This window comes from Choloepus didactylus, chromosome 7, assembly GCF_015220235.1.
Source record: "Choloepus didactylus isolate mChoDid1 chromosome 7, mChoDid1.pri, whole genome shotgun sequence".
Classification (NCBI taxonomy): domain Eukaryota; kingdom Metazoa; phylum Chordata; class Mammalia; order Pilosa; family Megalonychidae; genus Choloepus; species Choloepus didactylus.
In genome coordinates this window covers 141,615,804-141,630,617 of record NC_051313.1, presented here as the reverse complement: position 1 = coordinate 141,630,617, position 14,814 = coordinate 141,615,804, and the positions used below count along the sequence as shown (strand labels likewise).

At 45.0% G+C, this 14,814-nt stretch overlaps 1 protein-coding gene across 1 annotated transcript in view; it reads right to left on the bottom strand.

Annotated features, from left to right (window-relative positions):
- LOC119539714 (androgen dependent TFPI regulating protein) overlaps positions 1–14,814 on the bottom strand; it is a 68,200-nt gene that overhangs the window by 24,959 nt on the left and 28,427 nt on the right. The window contains exon 4 of the mRNA XM_037843430.1: positions 1,330–1,445. Within this exon, the coding sequence (XP_037699358.1) occupies positions 1,330–1,445 (116 nt within the window). The remainder of the gene's footprint in view (positions 1–1,329; positions 1,446–14,814) is intronic.

Genomic DNA, 14,814 nt, shown 5'->3' with positions numbered 1-14,814 from the left:
GCCAGATATGGCAAATACTTGGCATATATACCTCCACTCTCCATTCTCATGCTGCTGAATAATCACAGAAGTCTTCCTGATAGTCCTCAGAATCCTTCTCAACACAGGGCTCCAAACAGCAACCACCAGTCGATCTCCAACTTCAGCATTAATCTGTACAAGTGTCCTTTATTACAATGCAAAGATCCCAGGCAGGAGAAGAGTGTAGGACACTGAAGTCTTGGGGTGCACTGATTAAGCCCATGCTTTCTTCAGGAAAGGAGCAGCAAGAAAGAATTTGGACAATCAGGGAAAGAAGGAGAGCTGTGAAAGAATGGGGTGGGGGGTGCAGATACTGTGAAAGGGAAGGAGGGGCTAGGGAGGAACTGTAATCCGAGTTCAGGGCACAAAGTTTCCAAAGTCTAAGAGGTAGGTTGATGGAATCCATGACATAAGCCTTACAGAAGCCCAAGTCCTTTGAAATGTGTCCTCTCGGTGGCTTCCATTCCTGACAGCTCCATACGGAATTAAATCCCACCCACCCCCCGCCCCCCTGCAGAGCAGGGAATTACCCAGATTGTCAGACATGAACAGCTTCTGAGAGCCTAGGGAAGGACTATCACCATTAGCCGCTGTCTGCGGGTATCCTGATCCACATATGCCTGTCAGTAGGAGGGAAAGCGCGGTGCTGGGTCAGAGGCCAGGGGATGGAAAAGGTGTTTCCAGCCACTAGGGGAAGGCCAAGCACAATCCCTTGATTCCAGGCTGTCAGGCAGCCTCTCTGAGGATCCGTGTCGCCAGGTGGTTGAATGACAATATCTGGGTTGGGTCCGTGAATCATCTCCCCTGCCTCCAGCGGAGGCTGCACTGCAGACCCCTGGGCGGTTGCCCAAATGCCCTCTAGGAACTCTGGGGCCAGATGTTGATGCAGATAAGCTCCAAATGGTGCAGGCAATGGGAATGGACAAAACCAAGCAGTCTCCACCTGTGGAATCCTTTTTAAATGGAATGTGTTCAGATGCCTCGAATCATTCAGCCATTCAAATATTTTAATTACAAATGGAACCAAAGATCCACATTTTCATTGGAAAGCAACCTGGGTGACATTCATGACTTGAGAAGGATGGTGTGCTATGTGTGTGAGTACACCTGTGTATTCCTGTGCGTTGGATGCGTCCATGCATATTGAAATCAAACGATAATACTTCTTCTTACCTGCATGTTTAAAGATGATTAAATCTCTGTTAACCCAAGATAAAGGGACTCTGACAGAACAGTACACTTTTCTGGGATATTGCACAGAACCCTGAAAAGACAAGCCTATACTGACTTTCTCTGGGCAATTCTTACCTGCTGATGTAGGCAAGGCCCCCGGCAGCCAGCACGGCCATTCCTTTCTTCCTGGATGAATAGTGGTGTGGCCTGAGGGTGAGCTCAACCAGCGAGGGCAGTAAGATGGAAGTGTGCTGTAGGGGAAAAGATGACAAGTCATCATGGAGGGAGGCCCTGGCTGCTTTTGGGGTCCATAATTCTCTCTTCCCCTGCAATCTCTCTTCTTACACAACTGCTAGATGAAATTTTTGAAGAGTTGGCTTAGATCGTGCTCCTTGGATGCTCAAGGACCTACATTGGCTCCCTAATGCCAATGGGATTGGTCCAAACTCCTGCCTTGCTCCCAAGGCGCTCTGTGATGTGTCATCAGCCTCTGGGGGCCCCTTATCACTCTGCTCCCCTATCCTCACACACATGCACAAACTCACATACACACACACACACACAACTCTCACAAATAGAATTATACACACAAACACATACACTCATACCACAGATGCTGTCACACTGACACACAACTCACTCTCACATACTGCACACTCTCACCCATACTCACGCACTCACATATACACACACACAACTCTCACAGACACAATTATACACATTAACACACTCACACATATTACACATGCCCTCACACTCACTCTACACATTCACCTTCATACTGCACACACACTTATACACTTATACATACTCTAACACACACTCTCCTTCACACCCTCACACTCACACATGCATATGCACACGTACTACACATACAAACATTAGCAGTAGATACACACATATTACACATGCTTTCACACATGCACTACACACACACATACATACACGCACACATACACTACACACACTCTAACACACATATACCCCTGCTCTCACACATGCACTACACACTCGCACATACTACATATTCTCATACATACACTCAAAAATACACACTCAGACGTACTGCACACACCTTCACACCAACACTCTCACACACACACACCCCCCACTAGAAAACGGCTGTTTCCTTCGCTGTTTTGCATTGGAGTGCTTGCTCCAATCTTCGTGTGCTCTCCCCTTGTGGAATGGACCTCCCCTCTCTGTATTAACAGCCTCCGTGTTCTTTGCTGCCAGCACAGTCTCCCGCGATGCCGTCTCTCAATTTGCCTCTCGCTCATTCCTCTCGCTCAGCTCTCCTACATTTGCATTCTGTGCCGCACAGTCTAGCACTTCCTGTGCATGCCCACGAGCCACGTGAGGCCAGAGAAGGAGTGTCACCCCTTCCCTGAGCTCCCCTTGGCACCTGGCGCTGTGTGACCGAGCTGGGCACAGCGCCATTCCGTCCTGCTCACAGGTGGTGGGTCTGCAAGTGGAGTGGGCGAGCCTCCCTCCGGGCCTGTGCCCCCAGACCCTCCACCTCCTCCCCACCCCCTCCCTGCTTCACCCCCTCCTTCCTAACCATCTGCTTTCTCACATCCTTTCCTTCTTTCACACTCTTAAAACTAGCTTTTTAAAAATGACATCATCCAGGATAAAAAGCCTTTAGGAAGAGTGGTGTTTTCAGATGCAAACACCTCTGAATCCTGCTCCCCTCTTGGTTCTGAGAACTAAGTCTGGGAAAGATCACTTGAGTTGCTGCCTGAATCCTTGCATGTATTGTACACATGTATTAAGCTCTTCTGCCTGCTCTTTGTGTATTGACAACATCTAATGGGATTTGTATTTTGCATTCTGCTGCTATCATTGCTGTATCGCTGTCCCCACCCCCCCCCACCCCCCCACACACACTTTTCTCTGTTCCTGGCAGCCTCCCGCACCACCAGCCTCCACCTGCCTTCACCTGTCAGCTCCATCCAACACGTCACTCCCTGGGCCCCGAGGCAGCTGTGTCTGTCACAGTGGCCACTGGGGCTTAGGAAGGCCACCGGCCCCATGTCACTGTGCTCCAGCTGCCCAACTATGCTGCAGGAGCCCCGGGCACCTGCTCTGGGCTGCCTCTGTGCTCAGATAATCCCCAAGGGGCAGTAGCATCCTCCCACCCTGGCTGAGCTAGCTAAGGGCACAGTCAGAAGATCAAAACCATGAGATCAAGCAGTGTGACATGTTTTCATGGGGGTGGGGTGGGGTGAGAAGGAATGAGTCTTAAATACGAGGCGTTATTGGGCAGAGGTTGCATCCTGCAGTGCCCCAGGCATGGCCATAGGTAGATAACACAGAGCTCCTGGGCATCTTGAGGGCTCTGGGTACCCCAGGAACAGCACTGGAGATGAATCATAGCTTTCCTTTACTTTCTCAGGTCGGTCCTGAGCACGCTGACTGGTCAGGTACAAGCACGGACAGTCTCCCAAACCCACTTCATTCCCTGTTATCCTTTGGTCTGATTTTAGGCTGCAGCTTCTGGGTGTCTCCCTTCAATAAAGGAGCATGAGAATTTGGACAAGTTACTGCCTCTCTTTGAGCTTCAGTTTCCTTGGGCTATAAAAGGAAGACAATGAATGGTGAATATCTCCCTGGGCTGCTGCTATGGGGATTGAGATAACTGCATGCAAAATGCTTAGTCCTTGGCCCCTGAAAGCTTTGGTTGCGGGTTAGCTGTGATGGCCACTATTGTGATTGTGATTGTCCTCCTTGGCCACACTGGTGGGCCCAGGGTATGGCAAGGGCCATGTCCTATTGCACCCTGGTTGCACCATGCAGCCTTCACAAGCGAGCAGCTGGAGTCTCGCAGCACAGCCAATCCCAAAGCCTCCCTCCCAGCCCACCAGGGTGCCCCAGCCCCAGCCAGGGCCACCTCCAGACCCGGGTGACAATCTGTGACTGCCATTGCAATTCTTGTCACCCAGAGGACATTTCAAGAGGCGGGAGAGGGAGCCACCTGCCCCTCCACCCACCTTCACTCTGCAGAGCCAGAAAGCTCCAACTTCTCTTAAGAACCATTAACAGGCCCCATTGCTCTGACAGATTTTATTAACCCTGTCCAAAGTCAACAACTTCCTTTCTGTACCTTAACGATCATTTGGAACAGAATTCCAGTGGAATAATGCAGGACGTTTGCATTCGGAGCAAATGAGTTCGGGGTGATTAATGCTTTCAGGACAAATAGCTCAGGAATGCATGACTGGTTACCTCTTCTAGGAACCTGCTCTTTGAAAGTGACATTCAATTGGATTTCCAAATGAATTCTCCCTGATGGCTTCGGGGAAGTTGACTTCAGTGATGTCATTAGTGATGGACCATATCCTGTGACTTAATACTAGCTGAAAGGTCTTTAAAAGAATCACATTTGCTGGTCAGGGTTGGGGGTAAGAAGGAGGAAAGGAAGAAGTCTGCCTTCTGCGAGCTTTCTAAATATTGAGCTTCTGTGAAGAACCGAGTGTGACGCAATAAACCTGGTATTCAGATGTGCTGGTATTCCACTTCGCATTGCATAAATTATATAACCTTCGTCAGGCAGCACATAATTTTTAAAAGAAAAGGAAGAAGAATTTCAGTAACAGAAAAATCAAATATGCTTTCTGCTTCCAAAAAATCTAATAATTAGGCTGGGATTGACACAAATTAGAATGCTGCCAAAAATTACTGGAAACAGTGACTCATTCTGTATTTCAATTAACATTTTCTCAGTTTCCCTTATAAACAGGGAAGCTGACAAAAATTAATTATCTCAGAGGGGGTAAAATATTTCCTTCTAAAGTAAACACTGAAACAATAGCATGTGTAAACAGAGGAGATGGAGTGCATCTGTCTTTCCTTATCAGTTGAAGCATCATCTTGGTAGATTTTTCTTTAAATATCTCTCTCCAAAAACACTGGTTATAAGGACAGCGTTGTTCTTTTCTCACCCGTTTCTACTCAATTACAGCTTCTCCTCCTGTCCTCTCTATAAAGCCTACTTCCATCTGAGTATATTGGAGACAGAACTAAAAGCCTGAATTATTATTGAAGTATTAGTATAAAATTGCACTTTAGATTCTACGGTTGTAAAATAACCTTGTGGATAAGTACTAAAATTTACCAGCCCATAGAGAATTCTTACAAGGTTTTGTGGGTGACAACGTGGGAAACAATAAGCCCTTGTTTTCACTCACCGGGTCTCCCCATACCAGTAGATAAGTAGCTGTCATAAACAATTTCCCTGGGTAGGAAGCTAAACTTACAATGGGGTGCATTTTATCTGACTCTTGCAAAAGAGGCAAGCCTTAATCACTGAGATAATCCATGGGGTCCACATTCATCATTGTCATGCAGGCTCTAAATCCATGAATCCACCAGGCTGGGCTAGTCATACTCAGAACTCAACATTTTTGGAGGACCAAAAGCATTTAATTTTGTCTACTGAAGGCATTTCAAGGAGCCTACCCATGTTTAAAAAATCAGATGATAACAATTTAAAAATACGATCTCTGTCTCTTTCCTTTATTCCGCTTCTCTACTGGGACTATCTCTTGTGTTGAGTTGACCAAGATCAACAAGCCAGCTTCTACCCTCTAAGACCAACCATGGAGAGGTGCTGTCTCTGGGATGCTGTTTCTAAAAACGAGCTTACAGAAAATCACCCACTTTATGTTTGCTTCCATCTCTCCCTTTCCTATGTTCAGGCAATACTTGGCTCTGAGGATTGCTCTCTGATGTCTCTTCCCGAACTGAGGTCCTTGTCCCCAAGTCCCTAAGATAATGCCCTTGTTTGTTTATGGTGCTAATGGATAGAGATTTTTTACAAAGAAGTTTTATTACAAGATCTTCTCATTTCTGGGGACATTGAGAACTTAAATACATCCCTTTTAGAAAAATGCATAAAATGGAAGCCTTGCCCGTATCTCCTCAGAGGCAAAACACATGGCCGAAACATCAATTAAATCTTAAACACAAAAATAACAGATATGGAGATGGAAGCCAAACATACCTTAATAGAATGCTATTATACCTAGGCTTGTCACTACACTGCTAGATCATGTTTCTTAAGCTTGTAAAGTACAGGCAGTAAAGACCTGCAGTAATAGTTGTTTTATTAATTCTTGTAAGGCAATCCTGGCTTTTATAATGCCATCCATTTGCCAGCTAAAAACTTTTACATCACTCTTCACCAACTTCCCCCACCACGGATCCTGCCTATACCTCCCCACCGGTACAGACTAATGTGATGGCTTTTGACCCATTCCCAGAATACTCTGTATCCTAAAAGCAGAGACCCTCTGTATTCTCCATGTCCCCTGTGTGGTAAAAGGTACCGTTGTGGTTTAAGTAAATCTGATAAATGGACACCTGGAAATGTAGACATACGCTATACTGCTGACACCTCTGGGGGACAACTTTTTTTATAGAGGACTCTTCCATTTAAGTAGGAGTCTTTTCAACCTCACATACTAGAACTTTTAAACAGGCTTGGGTTTGTAAAAATTCCCTTTTCCACTTTCTAGGAACACATCAAGTGCAAGGACAGGCACCACTGTAATTAAAGAGAAACTATCAAAATGCCTGGGGAGGCAGGGCCTGGGAAGATAACCCACCTACAAAAGGAGCCACAGGCTTCTCTTTGATCTCCAGAGACTAGCTAGGCAAGCTGACACAGGTCATCCAGCCTGGCAAAAATTCAGAACATAGAAGTTCAAAACCAGTAGCTTTATTTATGGGGGATAAGTAGTGATATCTGTAATTTACTTTGGAATGCACCCAAAATAAGATGAATGAGTGATTGACCGAAGGATGGCTAGATGGATAGATTTGGGATAAAGCAAAAAAAACAAAAAACAAAAAACAAAACAATAACTTACTAATAGGAGAATCCACATGGTGGGTAAACAGGGGTTCATGTAAAATTCTTTCAACTTTGCTTTATGCTGGAAACTTTTCATAATATCAGGGGGCAGAAAATGAATGTTCTTTACATATCTGGAGAGAAAAATGGCTGTTCCATTGGGCCAGGAAGGAAAAGCAGATGATTTATTGATGAACTCTGATATAAATTGAGAACTTTTGGAATCTTATAAAGAGGGTATCTAAGTGACCTTTTCCCTACTGTGTTACTGTTTTTTGGGTTAATATGTAGTTTGGCCAACTTGTCAAGGCAACATTCTTCTAGGAAGCTACATGGCTTTGAAGGTGTCCAGCCTGGTGAGGGAGAGGTCATTTGGGTAAGGGTGAGACGTAAGAAAGAGCTGGGCTCTTGGAGTCCTACGGTCAGGGATAGATCTGCCTCAGTGCTTAATTACATTCAATTTTAATTTTTGCACCAACAATTTCATGTTATTTCTCTCTTTTAACTCCTAATCTCAATTAGATTATAAACTTATTCAGGGCAAAGTTCTCAGCTCCTGATATTTCCCCTGCCCTGCTTAATGCATGCTTTTTCGCTTTTTAAAACATATGAACCTATGTGTCACAGAGGAGGTCTAAATCCTTTATCTGGCTGGCAGAGCCCCTTGTGATCCAGTTACCCGTGCAGTGTGATTTCCATGACCCGCTGCCCCCACCCCGTCTTCATACCCTAAACACTCTGCACTCCAACGAGGACACACTGCAGCTCCCTCTCCCACCACTGACGTGTGGCCCACTTGTTCCTGCCCTCCCTCACCCCCTTGGCCTTCTTTTCACCTTGTAGGTCTCAGTGTAGACACTGATGCCTCCAGGGAGCCTTTGCTGAATCCTGAAACCTACAGTAGATGCTCTTCCTGGGTGCGGTTGGACCTCCCTGTGTGCTTCCCCACCAGAGCAACACCCTAATGCCCTCAGCTGATTCTGGCCATGGCCATCCAGAGACTGCAGCAACTGAGGCTGGGGTCTGCCACCTCTGTTCTCCATGGCCTAGCACAGTGCTCAGCCCACTCTAACCTCTTCATATCTGTGGCATCCACGAATAAACAAATGACACAACAAGATGGGGTGGAAGGGGAAGAAGCGGTCTTCTGCATTTCCCGGGAAGACAAATCCTGGTTCCTTGTGGGAGGAGACAACTGCAGGAGACCAGATACAACTGATACCTGTGGCACAGGTCAGGCTGTGTCAGCAAGAGTAGGGTGACAGAATCAACTCCAATTCAGGCTCGTCACCTTTATCCTTTCTCATGGCTGGGTGAGAAAGTATGACTCCTAGGGACAACCTCTTGGTGCCCACTTCGTAGCAACTAGGCTGTAAAGTCAATGAGCCTTAACTCAATGACCATCCAGGATGGCAGTCATACAGGAAGTTGGAAGATACGCAGTAAGGAGAGGCTTATGAGTCTAAGCCGATCTTGGTTTGTCTTGGTACTTGCTGGCCTGTTCCCTCCCTTATTATGAGCCTGGGTCAGGTAGAAAGCCCCCCAGGCTTTGGTCCAGATCTTCTCTATATGCGTCTGGCCTTCATGAAATCTGTAATCCACTCCTTCTCTGTGCTTCTGTGCCTGGCTCCACATGGCGCCCACGGAGACTTGTTTTTAAGACATAGACAGATGGGCAGCTCTCTAGAAAGCTGTTCCAAGTTGAAGGAAGGAGACTGTTCTTTTCAAGAAAGAGAAAGTTTAGGAAGCATGGGGATCTGCTCTTACATTAGAGGCTGAATTAGTTTCCCTGCTGCTAAAAAAAAAAAAAAAAAAAAAAAGAAAAAATTATACCATACAATGGGTTGGTTTAAACAACGGGAATTTATTGGCTCATGGTTTTGTGGCTAGGAGACATCCAAAATTGAGGCATCAGCAAGGCAATATTTTCTCCCTGAAGCCTGTGGCATTCTGGGGCTGGCAGCCAGTGATCTTTCGTTATTGGCTTTTCAGCCACAGGACAATACACATGGTGGCATTTCCTGTCTCTTCTGGGTCCTGTTGCCTTCCAGCTTCTAGCTGCTCCCTGTGGCTTCCTCTTCTGTGTCCAATTTCCTTTGCTTATAAGGACCTTGCCCATATTGGACTGCAGCCCACCACTTTTCAGTTTGGGCACATCTTCACTAATAACACCGTCAAAATTTCTATTTACAAATGGGTTCACAACCACGGGTCCAGGGTTTAAGACCTGAACATGCTTTTTGTGGGGATGTGATTCAATCCCCAATAGAGACGCCATCCCTCAGAACACCTTCCCTTCCTGTCGGAGATCTCATTACAATTTCAGTAAAGGACTTGGAATATGTAGGCCAGTGTTTTGCCTGGGAGATCGTAGTGATTCAGGAAAGTACCCTGTAAGCACAAGCTCCCGGGCAGAGTTCCAAGCCCTCCATGTGACTGGTTCTATGGTGGACCAGTTTCCACACTTTCTCCTTTCTGTTCTGACTTACCCTTGCTGATCCATCAGGACTGAACCATCGGGGCTGTCCCATTCCTAACAGGACTCAGCAGCTGTGCTATAGGAATGGCAGTTGCTCACCAATGATTTTCTGAAAGCCTGAATTAGGGTTAGTCTGTGTGTGTTGGGGTGGAGAGGGACATACGAGCTCACTTTGGGAATCTTGCCAGTAGAGGAGGAGAAGGACAACTGGGAGGAGTTCTAGAGGGAAGAAGGAGACGTCCATTTGGGAAATGCCTCCATTCAATATCCATCAGATATTTATGAGAAACCGTTACCTTGCAGTACTCTAGGCCATTGGGAGTTATATTAAACATGGTCTGCAAATTCAAAGAAAACTCAGTGTCTTTCAATTTATATTGTACCTCTATAGTGTCACCCTAGGACTAGGCTAATCCTATCACATCAGATGGCAGAGGCTCTGTAAGTATTTGAAAACAATAGAAAGCACCATCCTTTATGAAAGAGAGCAAGTCCCTGTTTAATTCAAAGAGCTACTTCCCTTTGGCAAGACTCACTAAAATCGTTTTGACCTAAAAAATTCAAGTGTTTACCTTCCATAAAAATTCCGGCTTTTGTAGTATCCCAAACCATGTCTGATGATCATATAAAGTGCCACTAAAATTGTTTTGTTTTTTAATTTCAAAATATTAAAAATAGATAACTACACATCACAAGTACTTTTTTCAACTATGAACATTATGATAATGGTTATTATCTTGCTGAAAATAAATGAAAACCAAAGAGCTGTCAGTAGGATATCAAACTGGAGTTGTCTGGTAGGAAGGTTGATATATGAATCTGGAGCTCAGAAGAGAAATCTAGCTAGAGACAGGGATTTGGGGAAGTATCAGAGTGTACATATAACTTTAAGTGGCAGTAGATGAAATGGCCCTAAGAGAGTGTATGAATGAAAAGAAAAGTAGATTTAGGACTAAACACTGTGGACAGCCACAGCTAAGCCAGGCTTTCTCACCCTTGGCACCACTGACATTTTGAGCTAGATAATTCTTTGCTGTGGGGGAGGACTGTCCTGTGCACTGTAGGATGGTTTAGCAGCATCCCTGGCCTCTATCCACTAGATGCTAGAAGCACTTCCCACTCCTTCCCCCAAGTCATGACAACCAAAAATGTCTCTCGTCATCTGCCAAATGTCGCCCCTGGCTGGGAATCACTGAGTTAAGTGATGCGCAAAGGCAAAGCATCATGCAAAGGAAATGACAAGGAGTGGTAAGAAAAGATGGCGGTCAAGAAGGAAAGAGAGTATTTCAAAGAGAGAGGTAAAGTCATCATCACCAAATCCACTGGTTTTAGAGACAAGAAAGTTGTCACTAAGCACACAGGAACTTGCTGCTTGTGTTCCCAAATTGTTTCCTCCCCTGCTGAGTCCTACGCTCCTTGTCCAGTCCCCTGGGCCTTTAGGTTTCAACCTTCTGTTCACAGTATGCTTAGCCTTGGGTTCTGGGTACACCAAGAGCTGGGGGCAGGATAACAGGCTGATGTCCCCATTGCCATGTTCCCCAAACCCTGAGGGGGGCATGGCAATCTCAACAAGTTGGCAAATGTAAAATTAGGGAACCTAAGTGAAGGACAAGTTGATGACACATCAGCTTGTTGAGAACTCTGTAGGGTCCAGGGCACACAAGCCTGGAACCTTGAAACAAACTGCCAAATGTCAAGAAATTTGGCTCACTTCCTTACCATGGACTTTTTTTTTTTTTAATTAAATTCAGTTTTATTGAAATACATTCACACACCATACAATCATCCATGATATACAATCCACTGTCCACAGTATGATAACATAGTTATGCGTTCATCACCACAATCTATCTCTGAACATTTTCCTTACATCAGAAAGAATCAGAACAAGAATAAAAAATAAAAGTGAAAAAAGAACACCCAAATCATCCCCCCATCCCACCCCATTTGTCCTTTAGTTTTTATCCCCATTCCTCCACTCATCCATATACTAGCTTATCATGGACTTTTTTGGAAAAACAAAAACAAAATTTCTCAAAAGGTCACAAAATTCCTTCTCACTACAGAATAATAAAATGTGACTTTCATGAGTTCCTAGTTGTGCTTGGAGAGAGATGCTAAAAACACACAAGCTTTTATTCCTAACCAATTCACATTAAGGGAGCTCTCCAGAATATCCTTCAGAAAAGATCGTGCACTTTTCAGTTCCAAACTCAAAAGAAAAAAAAAAAAAAAAAAAAAAAAACCCAAGTTTTTACTCAAGTGCTTTCAAATCTGAATTTTCACTGGTAAATCTTTTCCTTTAATAGGAAGTGAAATGTTGAAATCTCCCCAGTCTTTATGAGACTTAATTTTCTGATTCAACCCTCAACATTAGACCCCTGATTATCAGTAAGCTGTTAAAATCTCAGGTTTCATGAGAGCCACCAAAGAGCTTGTCCTAATTCTCTTTGTGGAGGTTCCACATTTGTGGATGCAATTTTCATGTACACATATTACTGAATATTCTACCTGCCCTTGGCCCCTGGGAAGTGTAGAAGATAACGTCAAAGAGACCGAGTTCTCCAAAGCTGGAAGGTGATGATTAGCAAAGGGTTTTCCAAGCGGGAGCCATGGTGTTTGCCTGGGAGAAGGAGACACTCAAAGGTCTCCTATCCTTGTCCTTTGCTGTTTTACTCTTTGCTTGCCCAACCCAATTCCTGAAGCTGCGCTTAACTGGAAATTGTCATCACAACCAGTTCACACTTCATGATTTACAATGTCCACAGCATTCTCACACTAACCTTCATGATGTTGCAAAGCAGTCAAATCAGAGGCCCCAAAAGATTAAGGGATCCACCCAAGATCGTGTAACTCAATGGACAAAGCCAGGCTTTCGCTGAGCCTTCAGCACAGCTCCCTCTTGCCCCAGAAGGAGAAACTCGAGGGTCAGTCAAGGATAGAGTGAAGCTACCAGAATAAGGGAGGAAGTCTACCCACCTCATGCTAAGCACTGTGTGAAGAGCTGAGAATTACATGGCAAACAGTTATAGCACCTGCTCTTGTAGAACTTACAGTCTAATGGGTGAGATTCTCTACGAGCAAGTTAAGAAACACATAGATGCCAATGGTGCTGTGTGTTATGAGGGAAATAAACAGGAATCTATGCATCAAGATAAAGTGGAGGGATATGCTTCATGAAAGGTAGTTGGGAAAGGCAATTCTGAGAAAGTGATATTTAAGCTGAGTCCTAAAGGATAAGAAAGAGCCATGGAAGAGCAGATGAAGAGCAATCCAGGCAAGGAGAGGGCAGCATGTGCAAAGGTCCTGGGGTGGGAAAGAGCTCCAAGGGCTGTAGGAACAGAAAGGCGAAGACAGTTGGAACATAGTGACCCGGGGGAGGGAGGTTTGACCTGAGTGGTGAGCATGGGCTAGGTTTGATCAGGCCTTGTAGACTACAGAAATGATGTCAGGTTTTATTCTAAGTGCAGTGAGAAGCCAGTTAAGACTATTAAGAAGGGGGGTGATATTTTCCAGTCTATTTTGCTGCTGTATGGAGAATGTTAAGGATGGAAGCAGGAAAGACTAGTTCCAAGATGTTGATCAATCAGGTGAAAGGGGATGGTGGCATGACCAGGGTGCTGGCAGTGGAGATAGAAAGAAGTGAACAGATTTGTTACATACTCGGGAGGCAGAATGGACAAGATTTGCTAATGGATTGGCTACGAGGATGGAGGGACAGAGGGAGGCGGCAAAGTCAATTCCCGTTTCTGGCTTGAGCAATTCGGAGGATGGGGATTCCATTTCCTGGGATAGAGGAGCCCAGGACAGATTTGGCAGTGAGAGTATAACATGCCCAATTCAGAGATGTCTATAACGTGGGTTAGGGCAATGTCAAGTTGGTAGTCAGTGTGCGAATCTGGAATTCAGGAAGGAGATCTGAGCTGGAACCTCAACAACTGGATAGAATGGGTGTGAGTTGCTGGAGAGAGAGTACTAGCAAAGAAGAGGGCCCAGGTCAAGGGCAGAGGAACACTGCCATTTAGAGAGTATTTAGAGGACAACAGAGATGGAGGTAAGAGTTAAATATGGGGAGTGTGGTACGAAAGAAGCCAAGAAAGGAGAGCTACCCAGAGGAGTTAGAAGCCTCTGATGCTGAATCTTGCTGAGAGGTGAGTAAGATGGGGCCCAAAGTAGGAACACTGGATTTGGCAATGTGGAGATAGCTGATAACCAGAATGAGAGGAATGAGCAGAGTCAGTACAGATAATATGCATGGGTGTGGGGCAATGCTCTTTGGCTCTATTCTATTCTGAGAGGCATAAATACTTCTTTCCTTTCCTATGTGACTTAAATGGTGGTATCTGTCCTGAAGGAAACTTCTAATTAGCCAACTTCCCCTCCTGCAAAAGTCCTAGAGAGAATCAAGGCAGGGCTCAGTGCCATGAAGTTATGACTTGAGGGCTTCCTGTTCTCCAAGGAGTAGGAAGAAGGGATATTCTTTCCCACAGCTTTACTTTCACCTTCTCCTAGTTGGAGTGGTTGGTTCCAAAGAGCAGATCACAAAGAATAGGCCTCTGAAACTGGTAAAGCCTTAGTAAGGCCTTAGGCTACAGAGGGCCAAATCCAATTGCCAAGAGTAGATGAGTCTGGGAAAATGGAACAAGGCAGCATCTATGTTGGCACCTAATGGAAGCTTGGAGGAGACCTGAGAGTTTGGGTTCTGGTTAAATCTCGCAATGGGGGAAATTCCAATTAACAAAACAGAACACGCATTTTCCTCATGAGGCAGCCTGAGTGGGTCTTGCAGGTTTGTATGCAAAACCCCCATGCTGACATCAACGGGAAAGTAAATCAAGCCATCCTGGAGACATTAAAACCCAACCCTGAAACTTTAATTATCTACATACTAAATAAACAGCATGCCCCAGAATATAAAGAAATGCAAACTTGTGCTTAATTATGACATTGCATAGAATGGAAGGCGGGCAATTTGATCACCTCCAGTGATCACACTATGATCAAGGCCTTTTCTTAATTGCCAGAAACCCTGAGGGCTTCTGCTCCAGAGACAGATGCCAGGATCAGAAAGGAGAACACTCTGCCAAATTTGTCTAAAATCACAACTTAGTATTATTAACTAGCAGCCTGTGGAATAAACCTTAGGGAAGAAGGACTGCTGTCCTTAATAAAGGGATGAACAAAACTGATTACTTAATCATTAGTTCTCTTTCTTTGCTTATGCCTATGCCATTAATATAAGTATTTTGGAAACTTTGCAATTTCCTCTCAAGTATCTTCTGAC